The 15,985-nt window shown below is 33.0% G+C and overlaps 2 protein-coding genes across 2 annotated transcripts; one reads left to right on the top strand and one right to left on the bottom strand.

Moving 5' to 3' along the window:
- On the top strand, positions 1-936 carry LOC107286079 (olfactory receptor 14A16-like). The gene has a single exon (XM_029283849.1). It carries the CDS (start codon positions 1-3, stop codon positions 934-936), a length of 936 nt encoding a protein of 311 aa, XP_029139682.1.
- A 7,597-nt stretch (positions 937-8,533) lies between these two features.
- LOC114922449 (olfactory receptor 14A16-like) lies at positions 8,534-11,370 on the bottom strand. Its single transcript, XM_029283824.1, has 2 exons — positions 11,267-11,370; positions 8,534-9,488 (listed from the first exon to the last, which is right to left on the bottom strand). Exons 1-2 carry the CDS (start codon positions 11,368-11,370, stop codon positions 8,534-8,536), a joined length of 1,059 nt encoding a protein of 352 aa, XP_029139657.1.
- Positions 11,371-15,985: the final 4,615 nt, after the last annotated feature.

The raw sequence follows: 15,985 nt of genomic DNA, 5'->3' as shown, positions 1-15,985 counted from the left end.
ATGTCCAATCAAACTTTCATAACAGAATTTCTGCTGTTGGAGTTCTCGGATATCCGTGAAATACAGATTCTACAATTTGTTGTGTTTCTGGTTTTTTATTTGGCTGCAATTTCTGGAAATCTCATCATCATTTCTGCAGTCATTCTTGATCACCGACTACATACTCCCATGTACTTCTTCCTCATGAATTTAGCTATAACTGATCTTGGAGCTGTTTCTGTCACTATACCGAAATCCATGTCAAATTCTCTCATGAACACAAGATTGATTTCATATGTTGGTTGCATCTTTCAAGTTTCTCTCTTCCTCCTCTTTGCAGCTTCTGATTATACTCTCCTCACAGTCATGGCTCATGACCGATACATTGCTATCTGTAACCCACTCAGATATGAAGTAATTATGAACAAAGGAGCCTGCATCCAGATGGCAGGCAGTGCGTGGTTCAGTGGACTTCTTTATGCCATCTTGCACACCAGCACTACCTTTGCCATGACTTTCTGTTCCAATGTAGTTGACCAGTTTTTCTGTGAGCTTCCACAGCTACTAAAAATCTCATGCTCTAATTTATACCAAGTTGAACATGTACTTCTTATTCTAAGTGTTACCATAGCATTTGGTTGCTTTCTGTTTATAGTTGTGACTTACGTGCAGATCTTCATAACAGTGCTTCGAATGCCCTCATCAAAAGGAAGACAAAAGGCCTTTTCTACATGCATTCCTCATCTCATTGTTTTCTCAATGTTCCTATTCACTGGAATGCTTGTGTACTTAAGACCAATACCTCATGTCTCCTCAGAAACCAATATGGTATTTGCTGTCATATACTCAGTGGTTCCACCTATGATGAACCCAGTGATCTACAGCATGAGGAATAAGGAAATAAAGGTTGCTGTATTCAAGCTTTTAAATTTAAATAACTTTCTAAAATTGATTTAGAAATAATTTTCTAAAATTGATTTGTTATTTTATAAATGTATCTTTCCATGGCTAGTGAAGTCTCTTTATCTATTTAGATACTGTTCTGCATTATATCAGTAAGCGTATTACATGCCAAATTTCCTATTGTTTTCCCACAGATTTAGTAGGGCAGCTGCTGAAATAAATAAGGCACTCTGAATTTATTTCCTTATTTTGCGATTTTGCATGCCACCCCTTAAAATTGAATTGTCCCAGTCTATTGGCAGCATACTAATATTACAATAGAAATGTTGGAAAGTAAAATAATCACAATAACACTCGTAAAAGTATAACAATAGACAAATAAGCTAAAAAAATCCTCTCCATGTGTACTGACAAAGATTATTTTATTATGGGTCATCACACAGTCAGCCCAATGATTGGCATTTTTATTCACCTATTTTATCCTTCTCCAGGGTGTGGAATAGGCATTACTATTATTATGATTTATTCTGTACACAGACACATATACGCACACCTCAAAATGGCAAACATACTTAATACATCTGCCTCCTATTTCCCACCATAAAAACAATCCTGAGGAGTGATTTTCTGCTCCAAGTGAAGTTGTTCTACTCATTTTCTATCCAGCACCAGTTACTTGGGTTTTTAAAATGTGTATGTATATTTATCCCTTATATTATTTGTTAGTTCTATTGGCTGTACAGATGACGATGATGTCTGTTGTTTGTACAATGAGTGTTTCTGTACCAGAGACAAATTCTTTGTGTGTCTAATCACACTTGACTAAGTAAAGTAAAAAGTAAAATAAAAGACCAGCTATTCATATGCTAAAGGTATACATAATTTCCTGTATAATGGGGTATATCTTCCAGTCAAACCTCCTAATTAATTAAAGGAATAGATATTAATTCAAAGGAAAAGAGTGAGGAAATTGTTACATATTGACACTGATATTCTGCTATAAATTGTATATTAACTGAAATACACCGAATTTAATTCAAATTATATCTATGTGATGATTTGTGACTGGGAGATAACAAAATTATTTATTAATTATAAATACCTCTATTACTCTTCAAATGTCTGAATCTATGTTTAAAAGAATAGGGATAAAATTTTCTAAAAATGTTTTTGTTTCAAAATCACCATGAATCATCACTATTATTCATCAAACATTCCTTTTATTATTTAAATATTGGGAAATTAAAATCTACCAACTTCACTATCAATAGGTAAACATAGCTGTAATGCAAATTAAATCAATTTAAATAATAAATTAGCTAATTTGTTTATTACTTGTTACCTTTCATTTTTTTATGAATTGTACCTATATATTCATTAGTTTCCTTCATATATAAACATTCCCAGTAATGCCTCCTCGGTCAACAGAATCTAAAGAATCTTTGTGGGGAACTAGGCTCTCTTGGTCAAGAAATGAGCACCGTGCCCTAGAGTCAGACATGACTGACAAGGAAACCTTTACTTTTACCTTTATATTGTATTTATTTGATTAATTTAATAGTTTGAGATTGAGAGAGGAGGAGGTAAAATCAAATAATCTGAGGGAAAAAAAATAAAATTTTCTTGTCTACATTGTGTATGTGTGTATGTATGTGTTTGTGTGTGTGTGAGAGAGAGAGGGAGGGATGGAGGGAGGAGAGAGAGAGAGAGAGAGAGAGAGAGAGAGAGAGAGAGAGAGAGAGAGAGAGAGAGAGAGAGAGAGAGAATTGATTCCTAGTGACTGGAAAAGTACCTGCAGATTTTTTTAAAAAAATTGATGTGGTTTATTATTGCCTTCTTCTTAGGGCTGAGAGTGAGGGACCAATCCAAAGTCATTCAGCTGGCTACTATGCCTAAGGGATGACTAGAATCCATGATCACCAGGTTTATAGCCCTGTGTATTAAACTACTACACCACACTTTCATCATCAAAGCTATTACTTAATTTCTTTTTTTTTAAGACAAGTTTTATTAATTTTTTCAGTTTTTACATCAGGTAATTAGGAAGCAGCGTGGTGATAGGGTAATCAATAATCCAATAACAAAATCATTCATATATATGTCAGGTTACATCATTAAAGTTCCCTCTCTATTTCCCTTAATTATTATGTCATATTCAAATTAATACATTTCTAGATAAAGCTCAATCAATCAGTACATTTATCAATAACATTTTACTTATACATATCCCAGTCCTGTTTTTAATTTTTACTTAATTCCAATTACCATGTTCCAATTTAGCCTTTAATAACCATAACATTTAAACTTCGGATAACCCTAATTTCCCTCATTTTATTACGAGATAATTATCTTGTCTAAAGTACATATATTATTCCGAAGTTTACATTCTTACTTTATTTCACAAACATATTCTATTTCTTGTCCTGGTAGCTCCTCATTTACTAATAAAATATCTTTCATTGTCACAGACCCATTTCCCTATTACAATTCCAGGCTATAATCTAACAATTAATTTTCATTTCCATTATAAATCTAAATATTAAATATTAAATCAATCAATATCTCTAAAAATCTCCATCACTAAGGTTGCCTCTCTATTTTCCTTAATTATTATATCATATTCAAATTAATACATTTCTAGATAAAGCTCAATCAATCAATACATTTATCAATAACAGTTTACTTATACATATCCAAATCCTGTTTTTAAGTTTTACTTAATTTCAATTATCATATTCCAATTTAACCTTTAATAACCATAATATTTAAACTTCGGGTAACCCTAATTCCCCTCATTTCATTACAAGATAATTATTGTATCTAGAGTACTGTTATGATAATGAGAATGTTACCCACTATAGTTGCTAAATAAAGGGACAAAAACACCACAAATTGTAAAATCTGTAACTCTCGAGCAGTAGAAAATCCTTGGAGGATGAATTCAGCTACAAATGTTTGGTTTAACATTTGCTTTCAGCAAAAAACAACAACAAACGAACAAACAAACAAACAAACACAAAACACTGTAGAAACAAACAGTATTTCCAGCATCAGTGCTCCAGAGATGTATGGTCCATCTTCTCTTTGTTTCAGCACTACATAGACAGAAAGTAAAGTATTTAGGTCTTCCATCCATCAGCATTAAGGTGCTGTTCTCCATTGCAGGAGCTGGCATATAACTACCAGCCCTAAAAATATGCTGTTTACTTTTTTTATCGCCATTCAACAGTATAAATCCAGTTCACTGTAATAGCCAAAACCAGGAATGATGAATTCTTGATCCTTTTAAGATAGGTAACTTTATAAATTTGATAAAACAAATAAGGAAAGAAACCACTTCTAAAAAATATAATCAGTCTATTTTTGCCAGTGAGTTTCATACCCATAATGCTTCAGTTTGGGGAGATGCCAAAATACAAGATAGTGCATTTTAGTTATCCCATGAATCTATTTTATTGTGCCATCCAAAAGTATTTAGTAACATGTATTAAATATACATTAATCCAAACAGATTTATCAACCAAATTTTAACTTATCTCTCATTCCATTGTCTCTACATTGTTTCATATCTGTCAACATATCAGTATCAGTATAGATACAACATTCATAGGCTATATCACATATTTTATTTTATTCTATTCATCTTTTTTCATACACCAATATATAGATTCTCAAGTTCAAACAAACAAACAAACAAATACATTTTAATTTCTAAATATTGTAAATTATATTAGAATATTATTTCAATATTTATTATTAGCCTATGCCTTTCATACTTTCAGTATCTGGTTGGTTAACTGCAGACTTATTTAGAATATGAGTCCTGGTGAAACCTTGAGAATCTTCAAAAGTCACAATATTAGGAAGCATTGTGACAAATAGGGAGCTCAACATGTACAAAAAACTCATGTTAATGGGAATTTGTACAGCAGGACTATGTTCCAGCATTCTTCTCTTCCTGGTACTGAAAAATCCTGAGGACTAAGTCAAAATAATCATTCATCCTTTAAAAAATAAAGTAGTGCAGTACTATCACACACCTCTTCACTTTGCAGAGCAGATAGCTAATAGAACTAAGTGTTGATAGAATATACTGATTTGTATTTGTAAATTGACAAATTTGGAGTTTAAACAACTATTACCTAGAGTTCTACATGTGTCTCAACAGAATTCCAAAGCAAGGTATTAAACAAATCTTGAAATAAAGAAATTGAAAAGAACAACTAAGTTATTTGCTTTATTCCTCTTTAGATATGTATGCTACTTCTACCTTGCATAGGAAAATTGAACTGTTTCCCTTTTGGGCTGAAAATGTGCCTATTATTTCCATAGTATTAATATGCTTCTTCTTTTGTTGATCATAGGCCAAATAAATAACTTCCATCTCAAATGACTATTGAACCAGGGATCTACACATTTAGTGGAAACCTCTCCCCTCCAAAAATAAATACCTGGAAAATTTGTGCTGATAGATAGATATGAACTGGGATTAAAATATTTCAGCCAAATACATTACAATTTATCAGATTTAATTTCTCTAGCTGAATCAGTATATACTTTCTTTTTCATGAGATTAACAGACTAAGTCAAATTAACCAATAAATTATGCAAAGAGTCAATCCATTTTAAGGTGGCATGGACAAGTTGTATTCTTTATCCTTTCAATTACAGAGAACAATTGCCTTATAGTGGCCTTACTTTCTAGATTTATTTATTTATTATTATTAATAATAATAATAATAATAAATATTATTTATTATTCATATAATAATAATAATAATAATAATAATAATAATAATAATAATAATAATAATAATAATAATAATAATAATAATAATAATAATAATAATAATAATAATAATAATAATAATAATAATAATAAAGTTGGAAGGGACCTTGGAGGTCATCAAGTCCTGCTCAGGCAGGAACCCTACACCATTTCAGACAAATGGCTGTCCAGTCTCTTCTTAAAAACTTCCAGTGTTGGAATTTTGTTTGTTTGTTTATTTATTTATTTACCAGCTGTTTTTCAAGCAAATGTATGTAGAGCAAAATTGTAACAGTATATTCATGATACTGGAAGAAAAGGTGTTTACCTGTTGCAAATATACAAAGGTTGAAAACAAAGATATTACTTATTTATTTTTAATCCCACTTTTGTTATTTTTATAAATAACTCAAGGCACCAAAATTTTCTTCTTCCTCTTCCCACTTTTCCCACAACAACAACACTGTGAGTGGGGTTGGACTAAGAGCAAGTGACTGACCCAAAGTCACCAGCCAGTTTTCATATCTAAGGTGAGACTAGAATTCACTGTTTCCTGGTTTCCAGCTTGATGCTCTAATGACTATACCAAACTCATTCTCTGGAATAGTTAGTAAACCTGAAACTTCCCTCTCACTTTAAGTCCTTCTCCCTAGAAGCCTTTAGAATGAGGGATTGATACAGTTATCTTCTATCTATAGTGGGTTAGAAAGTAGATAAATTGAAAAATACTATGTAGGTTTCATCCTGAGTCTTTATCCTACTGATTTTGTTACCTGATAGAGATGCTGCATGGTGCTATATAATGGTAGCCAAAATGATAATTCATTACTGAGGAAACAAAATATTTCATAAATGCCAATAAATATAAGAAAGCATTGATATGTATCCCTCTATTTAAATACAGAGAACATATAGAGCTATTTACCCTCAATAGAGTCATATGATTAAGGGTTCCTTTTATGACTGTTATAAGAATCATCCTCCAAAATCTTTCAGTGTAGAGGATAATTTCCAAATATCCTTATTTCTCCAGTTGTTAATGATAAGATTCAAAGAACTGCAGAAAAAAAATCCATGCTACATTTTAGCAGGGATTTTTTTGTTTTGTTTTGTCTTAGTTATGAAAATAACATAGCATAGCATAGCATAGCATAACACAGCAGAGAAGAGAAGAGAAGAGAAGAGAAGAGAAGAGAAGAGAAGAGAAGAGAAGAGAAGAGAAGAGAAGAGGTTTATTTGGCCAAGTGTGATTAGACACACAAGGAATTTGTCTGTGATACAGAAACTAAGTGTACATGAAAAACAACAGAGTAAAGATAATTATAATAATGGTAAAAAAAGTCTGCTAAGTAGATTTCAGATTGAGAAAAAAATTCTGTTTGTTCAGCTAAGAGAATCTTCACCATGAAGAAAGTGTAGCCATAATGTACCAAGAAGAAAATAAATCAAAATAAATTTACAAGACCCTTGTATTATCTTTTGAAATAATGCAAAACACCCATTCTCTTTTTCATTATAAAAATCTTATTGGGTCCAGAATAATTCATATTGAAAGCAAAAGATTTGAATTTTTAATCTCAAATAGTAATAAGTTGAGGGAAAGAAAGGACAGGAAACCACCAGGCAATATTTTTTTTCTGAGAAAGTATACTGCTCACAAAAATAAAGGGAACATTTTATCATGGAACTGAAGGGGTTTGCATTCCCTTTATTTTTGTGAGCAGTATATATTAAGGAGCATATCTAAGAAGCTCCTTAAAAGTTTACTACAAGATGATTTGCAATTTTCCAAGAAGTTGCTTTAGTGTGGAAACTATTTTCCAAGTACATTTTTTTTGTTAATAGTAAAAATTAAAGTTAAAAATCTAATAAAAAGTTGTGTAGATGTGGAGATGAGATGTTAAATAGTTTGTGTTAAATGTTTATGTGTTAAACTGTCCTTGAGGACAGGGGATAAAAACTTTGCCACTTAAATCAGTAATACTAAGTGAAACTTTCCTGATGAATTTTGTGTGATGTCAATCAAATATTGTCTTGATAGAAATCTAAGCAGCATATGGAATGCCCAGCATTTTGCTATAGGGGCCTTTAGAATTAGGGAGATTCTGATTCTCTGAAGCAATTTTCTATCCAGAAAACTCTTCCCAAGTCTTGAGAACCCCTTTGAATGAATTAGGACAGATCTTACTAGCTTAGAAAGAATTGTTCTAATCTTCTATTCTTCTGGAAAAAACAAACAAACAAACAGATCTTCCAGAATGACACTATGGTCATCTGAAAAACACTATTAAAATATTCTGAGATTAATAAACAATTTTGCTTTTTTTACAATCAATTCCCTTGTTGAATCTAAATGTTGCCATCAAAAATTTATCATTCTAAAATCGCCATCACTGATATCCCTGTTTTAAACATCTTATGTATGAATTTATCTGTAATTTGGCGAGCATGGGATTTAACTACAATGGTTTCTCATCACATAGCTATCAGATTTTTGGTTTTAAAGAATACATTTTGTATCTTTCCCTTCACTCAGCTTCAGAACAAGGTCATTTGGAGAACTTTATAATTATACCAAAGCTGCCTTTTGCAAGTGAATAATATCAGACAAAAACCATTTAAAATTAATGGACCATCCAAGGCTGTACTTGAAATTCAAATTGCTTTAATTTTTAATTTCCAATTCTAAAAAGATAAAGAGAGAAAGTAAGTGGTGAAGTGGGGGGAGAAAGGAGATAGGCCAATATTCTACATATTGGATTCTAGAAGAACTGTCTGTCAACAAATACAACCATTTCAAATCTCTAGTCTCCACACAGTAGCTGATGGGCCCTGATATAAAATAATAAGTTCCTTGCATAACCCTTCTAAGAATGTTTGCAATCATTGTAGGAAATGTTTTAATCTGGTGGATATTTTCCACAGAGATTTTTGTATATCCTTATTCCTTAAACTGTAAATGATGGGATTTAGAACCGGTGGCAAAAGTGTATACAGGCATGCAGAAACCACATCCATAATTGGGGTAGAAAGGTTTTTCGGAACCATATATGAAAATACAGCAGTGATAACAAATAAGAAAAATATAGTCAGATGAGGAGTGCAGGTTGAGAAAGTTTTGATTCTTGCTTGAACTGATGTTATCTTTAGCACTGTTGAAAAGATATACCCATAAGAAGCAAACAGGACTCCAACGCAAAATGTGATTACAATGACCCCAAGGGTGAGAATGAGAAATGTGTGAACATTTGAATCGGTGCAAGACATTTTTTGCAACAGAGGCATATCGCAGAAAAATTGTCTAATTTCATTGGATCCACAAAAATCCACTCTGAAAGTGAGACTGGTTTCTAATATTGCATGAATCAGGCTGCTTATCCAGGCAGCAGCTACCATCTGAATACAGGCATTCCAGTTCATGATCATACTGTATTGTAGAGGGTGGCAGATGGCTACATAACGGTCATAGGCCATGGCAGTGAGCAAAAAAAGTTCACCACTAGTATAAGTAACAATTAAAAATAGCTGTGCAGCGCATTCAGCAAATGTTACTACTCTGTTTTTAGTAATTGAAATAGCTATGGATTTAGGAACTGTAGTAGAAATATAGCAGAGATCTAAAAATGACAGGTGGACCAAAAAGAAATACATAGGATTGTGAAGATAATGGTCTAGGGTGACAGCCATGATGATTAGAAGATTTCCCATTACAGCTGTTAAATATATAAACAGAAACATCACTAAATGCAAAATCTGTGTTTCATGGTCATCTGCAAATCCCATTAAAAGGAATTCTGTCACAATGGATTGGTTGCCCATTTCATTTATTCCAAATGTTCTGCAAAGAGTAGATTACAGAATGGTCAATGATTTCTTACAGGAAAGGATATATATTTAGAGAAAAATCTTTTTCCCAGAATTAACAATATCATCATCTGAGAACCTTAATTGAAATATTCTGAGATTAATCAATGATAAATTATTTTACAATCAACTCTCTTGAATTAAATTGTAATCTCATCATACTTACTTCAACTCTTTTGGAAACAGTGGGTGAAAAATAACCAGTTAATGCAGGATACACATGTGGGGCCAATAATATTATTATACAGATTTATTAACATTAACATAATTTTTAACATTTGGGAGTCTTTGAACATCAGTAAATATTGGTCTATGTTAACTCTTATTTCTCTTACCCATTCCAAATGTTGTTCCACTATTAAATAGTGAATTTACTTTCAGCATCAATATATTGTTGAGGATGATATTTATATGCATTCTTCACACTGGCATGCATGCAGATATTCCTAGGATTATGGTGATATAAGCTTAAGACATCATCATACAGAACCTAATTTATGTTATTGCATCCCATATTGAGACACATGGATAAATGGGCATTGTTTCAGTTGTAATGTACAACCACATATATATTTCCTATATGTATAATAATAATAGATTTAAAAAATCTCTATTCTCTCTCTCTTTCTCTTATCCATTCTTCCCCATCCTCCCACCCAGCCATTCAAGAAATAAATTACTAGGAAAAATCCTAAACTGTTTAAAGCAGTAGAGTTTTCCTGCTGAAAGGAATTATAAGATTAAATATTGGCAAAGTGTACTGAAGATTTCATAATGAAAAATGTCAAAGTCCTATGTCTGTTGTGAAAAAAAAAATATCCTAGCTAAAATAGGAAAAAGTAACGATAGCAGATTTTCTGGTGATCTTTTCCATATACATATACCATCTTTTTGTAAACTATGACCTGTCAACAAAATTCTCAGATTTAAAAGGATAGTAAGTTTTTTCACACTACATGAGAATACATCCCATTGAACACAGTGCAAATCAACCATGGATAGAATGATTTTGTAAATTAAAAACACCATTTCTATCAGAATACCATGAAAGCCTTGCATGAATCTCTTGCTTTACCTATAATATCTGACGTAAATATCTAAAGATGCAGGCATTAACCTATACTTAAAAAAAAGCACGATAAAGTATTTTTGTTTTACTGAAACCCATTGATGCTTGCATAAATATCTGGCAAAATTTCAGTCATCTACTGTACATTTAATTAATTTCTTTTCATAAAAAGATTTGCACAGAAGCTTTTATTAGAATTTTAAGCATAAACATACATTACCTTAATTTTAAAAATATCTCAGTATCACTACTTCCTTACATAGTTACCATATTAAATTTAGAAATGAAACACAGAAGTTTAAGCTTGTACTGAATGTGATTTAGAAAACTGCTCACCTCTAGTTGAAATCAGGGCTGTTAGAAAATGAAGATATATACTTGAGTCTGAGTTTTTTTTTTTTCTCCAAATACACACAGGAAAGAGTAGAATAAACCACCTCTGTTCCCAAGAGTGTTTCATGGAGTTTCATGGAGTTAAATTGTATTTAACTTTTATTTAAGTTTAAGCAGCAAGCAACCTGTTGGTGAGGTGTATCTATGACAAAATATGCTAAACTTTAGCAGATATCCAAATACAGTTTGAATCCATTCCTTAAAATACCATGTCTCCAAACTTTTATTTCATTAAATTGTGCTTTGGAGAAGAGACAGTGGCAAAAAAAGAATGATCCATTCAGAGATACAAACACCATCCAATTTTGTCACAGATCCTGCTCATCATTGTATATGGCTCTTTCAAATTGCCAGGATTGGTTAACCTCTTATTCTTCTGGGTATTGACATTCATCTTTCTTAAAATGCTTTTTAATGCAAAGTTTCGGCCCAACAGGTCTATATCTCATTTGCTTAAAAATAATCAATAAATTTCATTTTCTTTGTGTATTCACCTGTGGAACTAACAAATATATTTATCTTCTCAATAAAGCTGGGCAATCTACTATCCTTCCCTCACACACCCAAACTGTTTGCTTACTGTTACCAGCTATGCATAATTATTCTTCAGTTCTCTTGTTATTTATTTCTTACTGACCTTTCTCCTGCTCTAGATGTAAGGCAGAAGAGGTGTGTGTGTGTGTGTTTATGTTTATCAGAACTTTGTTGCCATTTTGAGGGTCTTTTTTACCAAGGTTTTTTTCCGAGAAACTAGAGTCAGAAGCAGAGTTGTTTTTGTTCTTCTTTTTGTTCTTCTTAATTTATTTATTATGATTTTGTCTCTTTGTTTATTAAAACTTCTAAACTTCTAGTGAACTTACAAAAGAACAGAATATGTAAGCATCCCAAGGTAGTAAAGTAACAATAGAGTCATGTATAGATAACAGAGAAATTGGTGGAAATAAACATATGCATTATTCATCATAGGCTTTCAGTCTTTGTTGTATGTATTGTTGTATGTACATATTGGTTATATTTCCTTTGATTGTATGAATAAAAAATGGACTGTCATAAGGGATACATGTAAAGCATTCTTAATTTTTCCCATATGTTCTCTTTACTAACTGCTCCCTAATGTTCAGTTCAGGCTTCATTAAAATAATGTAACATTTAGGGAAAAATATACATCCCAATAAGCTAGCACTTGAAGCCAAAATTGAGAAGATTTCTACAGCTACCATATATTTGCCTTTGGTACTTAAGTAAGTAGGAACAAATGAAATCCAGACAATGCAAAAGATGAGCATACTGAAAGTAATAAACTTAGCTTCATTGAAACAATCTGGTAACTTTCTGGCTATAAAAGCTACAGTAAAACTTATAATGGATAAGAAGCCCAAATAGCCCATGACAATGTAGAACATAGCAATGGATCCTTCGTTACATTTTAATATGATATTTTTGGCTGAAGATTGAGTATCAATATCTGGAAATGGAGGAGAGCTTCTTAACCAAGCTACACAAATCACTCCCTGACTCAGATTACAGCAAAGAATAATAAATGTGGCCAGCCTTTTCCCCACCCATTTCCTCATTCTGGATCCTGGCTTGGTGACCATGAATGCTATAATTACAGTAACGGTTTTTGCCAATACACAAGAAATGGCTATAGAGAAGATTATACCAAAAGCAGGTTGCTGGAAAAGACAGGTCATCTTTCTGGGTTGTCCAATAAAAAACAAAGGACAGAGAAAACAAAACAGGAGAGAAATCAAAAGAATGTAGCTGATGACCAAATTGTTGGCTTTGACAATGGCAGTGTCTTTTTTCTTAATAAAAATTCCTAGCACAAGGACTGTGACCAAGGTAAAAAATCCTGTAGCTGAAGTTAAACTTATTCCTAATGGATCACTGTAGGACAGAAAGGTTGCAATTTTGGGAATGCATTGATCTTGGTTCTTACCAGGATATTGATCTTCTTGGCATCTGAAACATTTTTCTGCATCTTGGAGAACAGATTTGCAATAATTAATATGTGAACACGTGGGAATTTTTGTCAACTTTAAGAGTAGATTTTATTTAGTGTTGTGAGGAAATTTGATTTACTGTTGTAAGGAAATTTATGCATTTCCTTATGAATTAATTATTTCAAAAATGCATATTAATAGATATCAAGGTATGTAGAGATTACCAAGTTTGTCTCTTTGGAATGTCCTGATTGAATTCAGTTCTCACCAGACCTCAGGTATAAACTGATGACCTGAGGAAGGAAGGAAGGAAGGAAGGAAGGAAGGAAGGAAGAAGGAAGGAAGGAAGGAAGGAAGGAGGGAGGGAGGGAGGGAGGGAGGGAGGGAGGGAGGGAGAGAGGGAGGGAAAGAAGTTCTTTTTCTGGTGATGGGGTGTTCTAACAAATCACCAACCTATTTATATTGTGTAAAAAATAAAAAATTGATAACGAATTAAAGAAAGAACTAATTTAAAGAAATTAAAGAAAATGAAGTGTGGAGAATTTGTAGGTATTGCTTTTTATTCAAAAAGAGTTTCCACTTTGTAGAATTAGTATTAATAAACAAAGGAATGCTGTAAACAAACACTGTTATATTTGCTAATAACAGCCAGAACAGCCAGACTCGAACAAATTAGCTCTCCTTTAATCTTCTGAAGATATCCAGCTATTTCTAAATATACTTATTCTAAGTGATAAAGTAAAGTATACTTTTTGCATCATCAACCAACTCAGGCAACTGCATTGATACAGTAATTTACATCTATCATAGCTGAATATACAAATGTTTCTCCAATTGAGCAACTTTGTGCTGAGCAACCACAATTTTAATCTGAGCAAATGAATGAAAATGATTGAGAACTCTTAGATAGATAAAGCAATGGTCATTTTATTAAAATTTGTGGATATTCATTGTAAATGTATTTTATGGCTATATGTGTAACTCTTCACTAGACTTCCAAGTCATGGTTGTCCCACAGGTACTTTTTCAAGAGGAAACTAGGTGTTCTTGTTTTTCTTTGAAGATGTTTCTCTTCTCCTCCAAGAAGCTTCTTCACCTCTGACTGGATGGTGGGGAATGGAAGGATTTATATTCCTTGCAAACATCTGGTCATTTGCATTCTTTTAGAGAGTTGTTGAGGCCACTTTGAGGTTTATCCATGTCCTAAGGTCACCTGAATAATGCAAATAAGGGTGGGGCCTTCTTGGAACTGCTGAAAGGACTGTGTTGTAGACAGGAGATAGATAATTTATCCCTCTCCCTTTGTTGAGAGAGGGCTGTTCAGTTTTGACAAAGTGGCCTCTTTGACCCCTCTGTCAAACTAGCAGTCCTCTCTGTCCAAAATGTGGACTTTGCTGTCTTCAAAAGAGTGGCCTTTGTCTTTTAAATGCAGATGGATTGTTCTGCAAAGAATATAAATATTTCCATTCCCCACCATCCAGTCAGAGCTGAAGAAGCTTCTTGGATGAGAAGCAAAACATCTTCAAAGAAAAACAAGAAAGTCTAGTTGTCTTTTGAAAAAAAACTTTTGGGTCTTCACTAGACTACTCCATGGAGTTGGTCTTAAAAGGCATTTAGAAACTACAATTGGTCCATAACTTATCTCATGTATTAGAGATTGTCATCTGCAAAGTCCATGTAAGTATGACTCCTCAATCAGTGGCCCCATCCTTTGGAATAGAAGCTCCTTTCCTATTTGTTTTCAGAAAGAGCCCTGGTGCCACAGTGATAAGAAATTCCACCTAAAATATTAAGGAAGAGGAAAGAGTTTGCTTTTTTAGCTGAAGAACTTAAAAAACGGCAGATACAGTTCAGATGGGAAATTCCGATTGGAATAGTGGTGACTGTTGCAGGGACCAAATATAGATTGAATTCAGTATCAAAGGCTAAAGATTTTTATAGTACGGTCCTGAAAGCAGATTCACCGCTATCCTCGAGAGCAGATAGTAGAGAAGAAATGATGGTGCAACAAGTAATTGAAGAAGATATGTTACTAAGAGCACAATACTTGCTGGATAGAGAAAAGGATCCTAAGTCGCAGAGATTAACCCGGGCAGCTCACAAACGGAAAGAGAAAGAATTACAGAAAGAACTACAGAAAGAGGAACAAGCAGAAGCAGTAGCATCGCAACTGACAGTATTGGAACCGGTGGGAGGAGCAAGGCCCAAGAGAGCTATATCAGTGGATATGGCAAAGGCGCTCGATCGGTTCAAGGGCACGAAAGATGGCGAAGTTCCTGACCTGGAACATTAATGGTTTAAATTCTCCACAGAAACAGAAAAAAGTTTTTCATTATTTGAGACAATTTAAAAATGACATTATATGCTTGCAAGAAACACACATAGCATTGAAAGATCAAAAGTTATTATTTAATTCCAAACTGGGACAGCATTTTATAGCCCCTGCCCCAAAGAAAAAGGGTGGAGTTGTGGTATATGCAAAACAAGAACTATCGCCAAAGTTAATAGAATTAGATGAAGAAGGAAGATTTGTTATTATTGAGATACTGATGGATGGGAAAAAATGTTTAGTTGTGGGTATATATGCTCCTAACCAGCAAAGTGAACAGAAACAATTTTATAAGTATATTCATCTGAAATTAATACAATTGGATTATAGATCTGTAATCTTATTAGGTGACTGGAATGGAGTAATAGACCCAATTAAGGATAAAGGTTTAACAAAGATAGTGAATCATGTTAAGTTGCCTAAGACTTTTTTTGATTTGAAGGAGGATTTAGAACTGAGAGACATTTGGCGTGACAGACATCAGGAGGAAAAAGACTTCACCTTCTTCTCGGATAGGCATCAATCCTATTCTAGGATAGACTTTATTCTGCTTACTAATGATTTTTTTTCCAGGGTAAAGAATACAAAGATTTTTCCAAGAATAATATCGGATCATAGCCCAGTTTGGATGGAACTGTTTAAAGAAGAAAAGAATATAAGGTCGTGGAGACTAAATGAGAATCTATTTAGGTATGAGGAAAATGTGAATAAATGTAAAGAGCAGTTAAAAGACT

This window comes from Protobothrops mucrosquamatus, unplaced genomic scaffold (assembly GCF_001527695.2).
Source record: "Protobothrops mucrosquamatus isolate PMUCROS unplaced genomic scaffold, P.Mucros_1.0 scaffold247, whole genome shotgun sequence".
NCBI classification, from domain to species: Eukaryota; Metazoa; Chordata; class Lepidosauria; order Squamata; family Viperidae; genus Protobothrops; species Protobothrops mucrosquamatus.
Note: the sequence above shows the minus strand (reverse complement) of the source record. Positions and strands in the feature narration are given on the sequence as shown.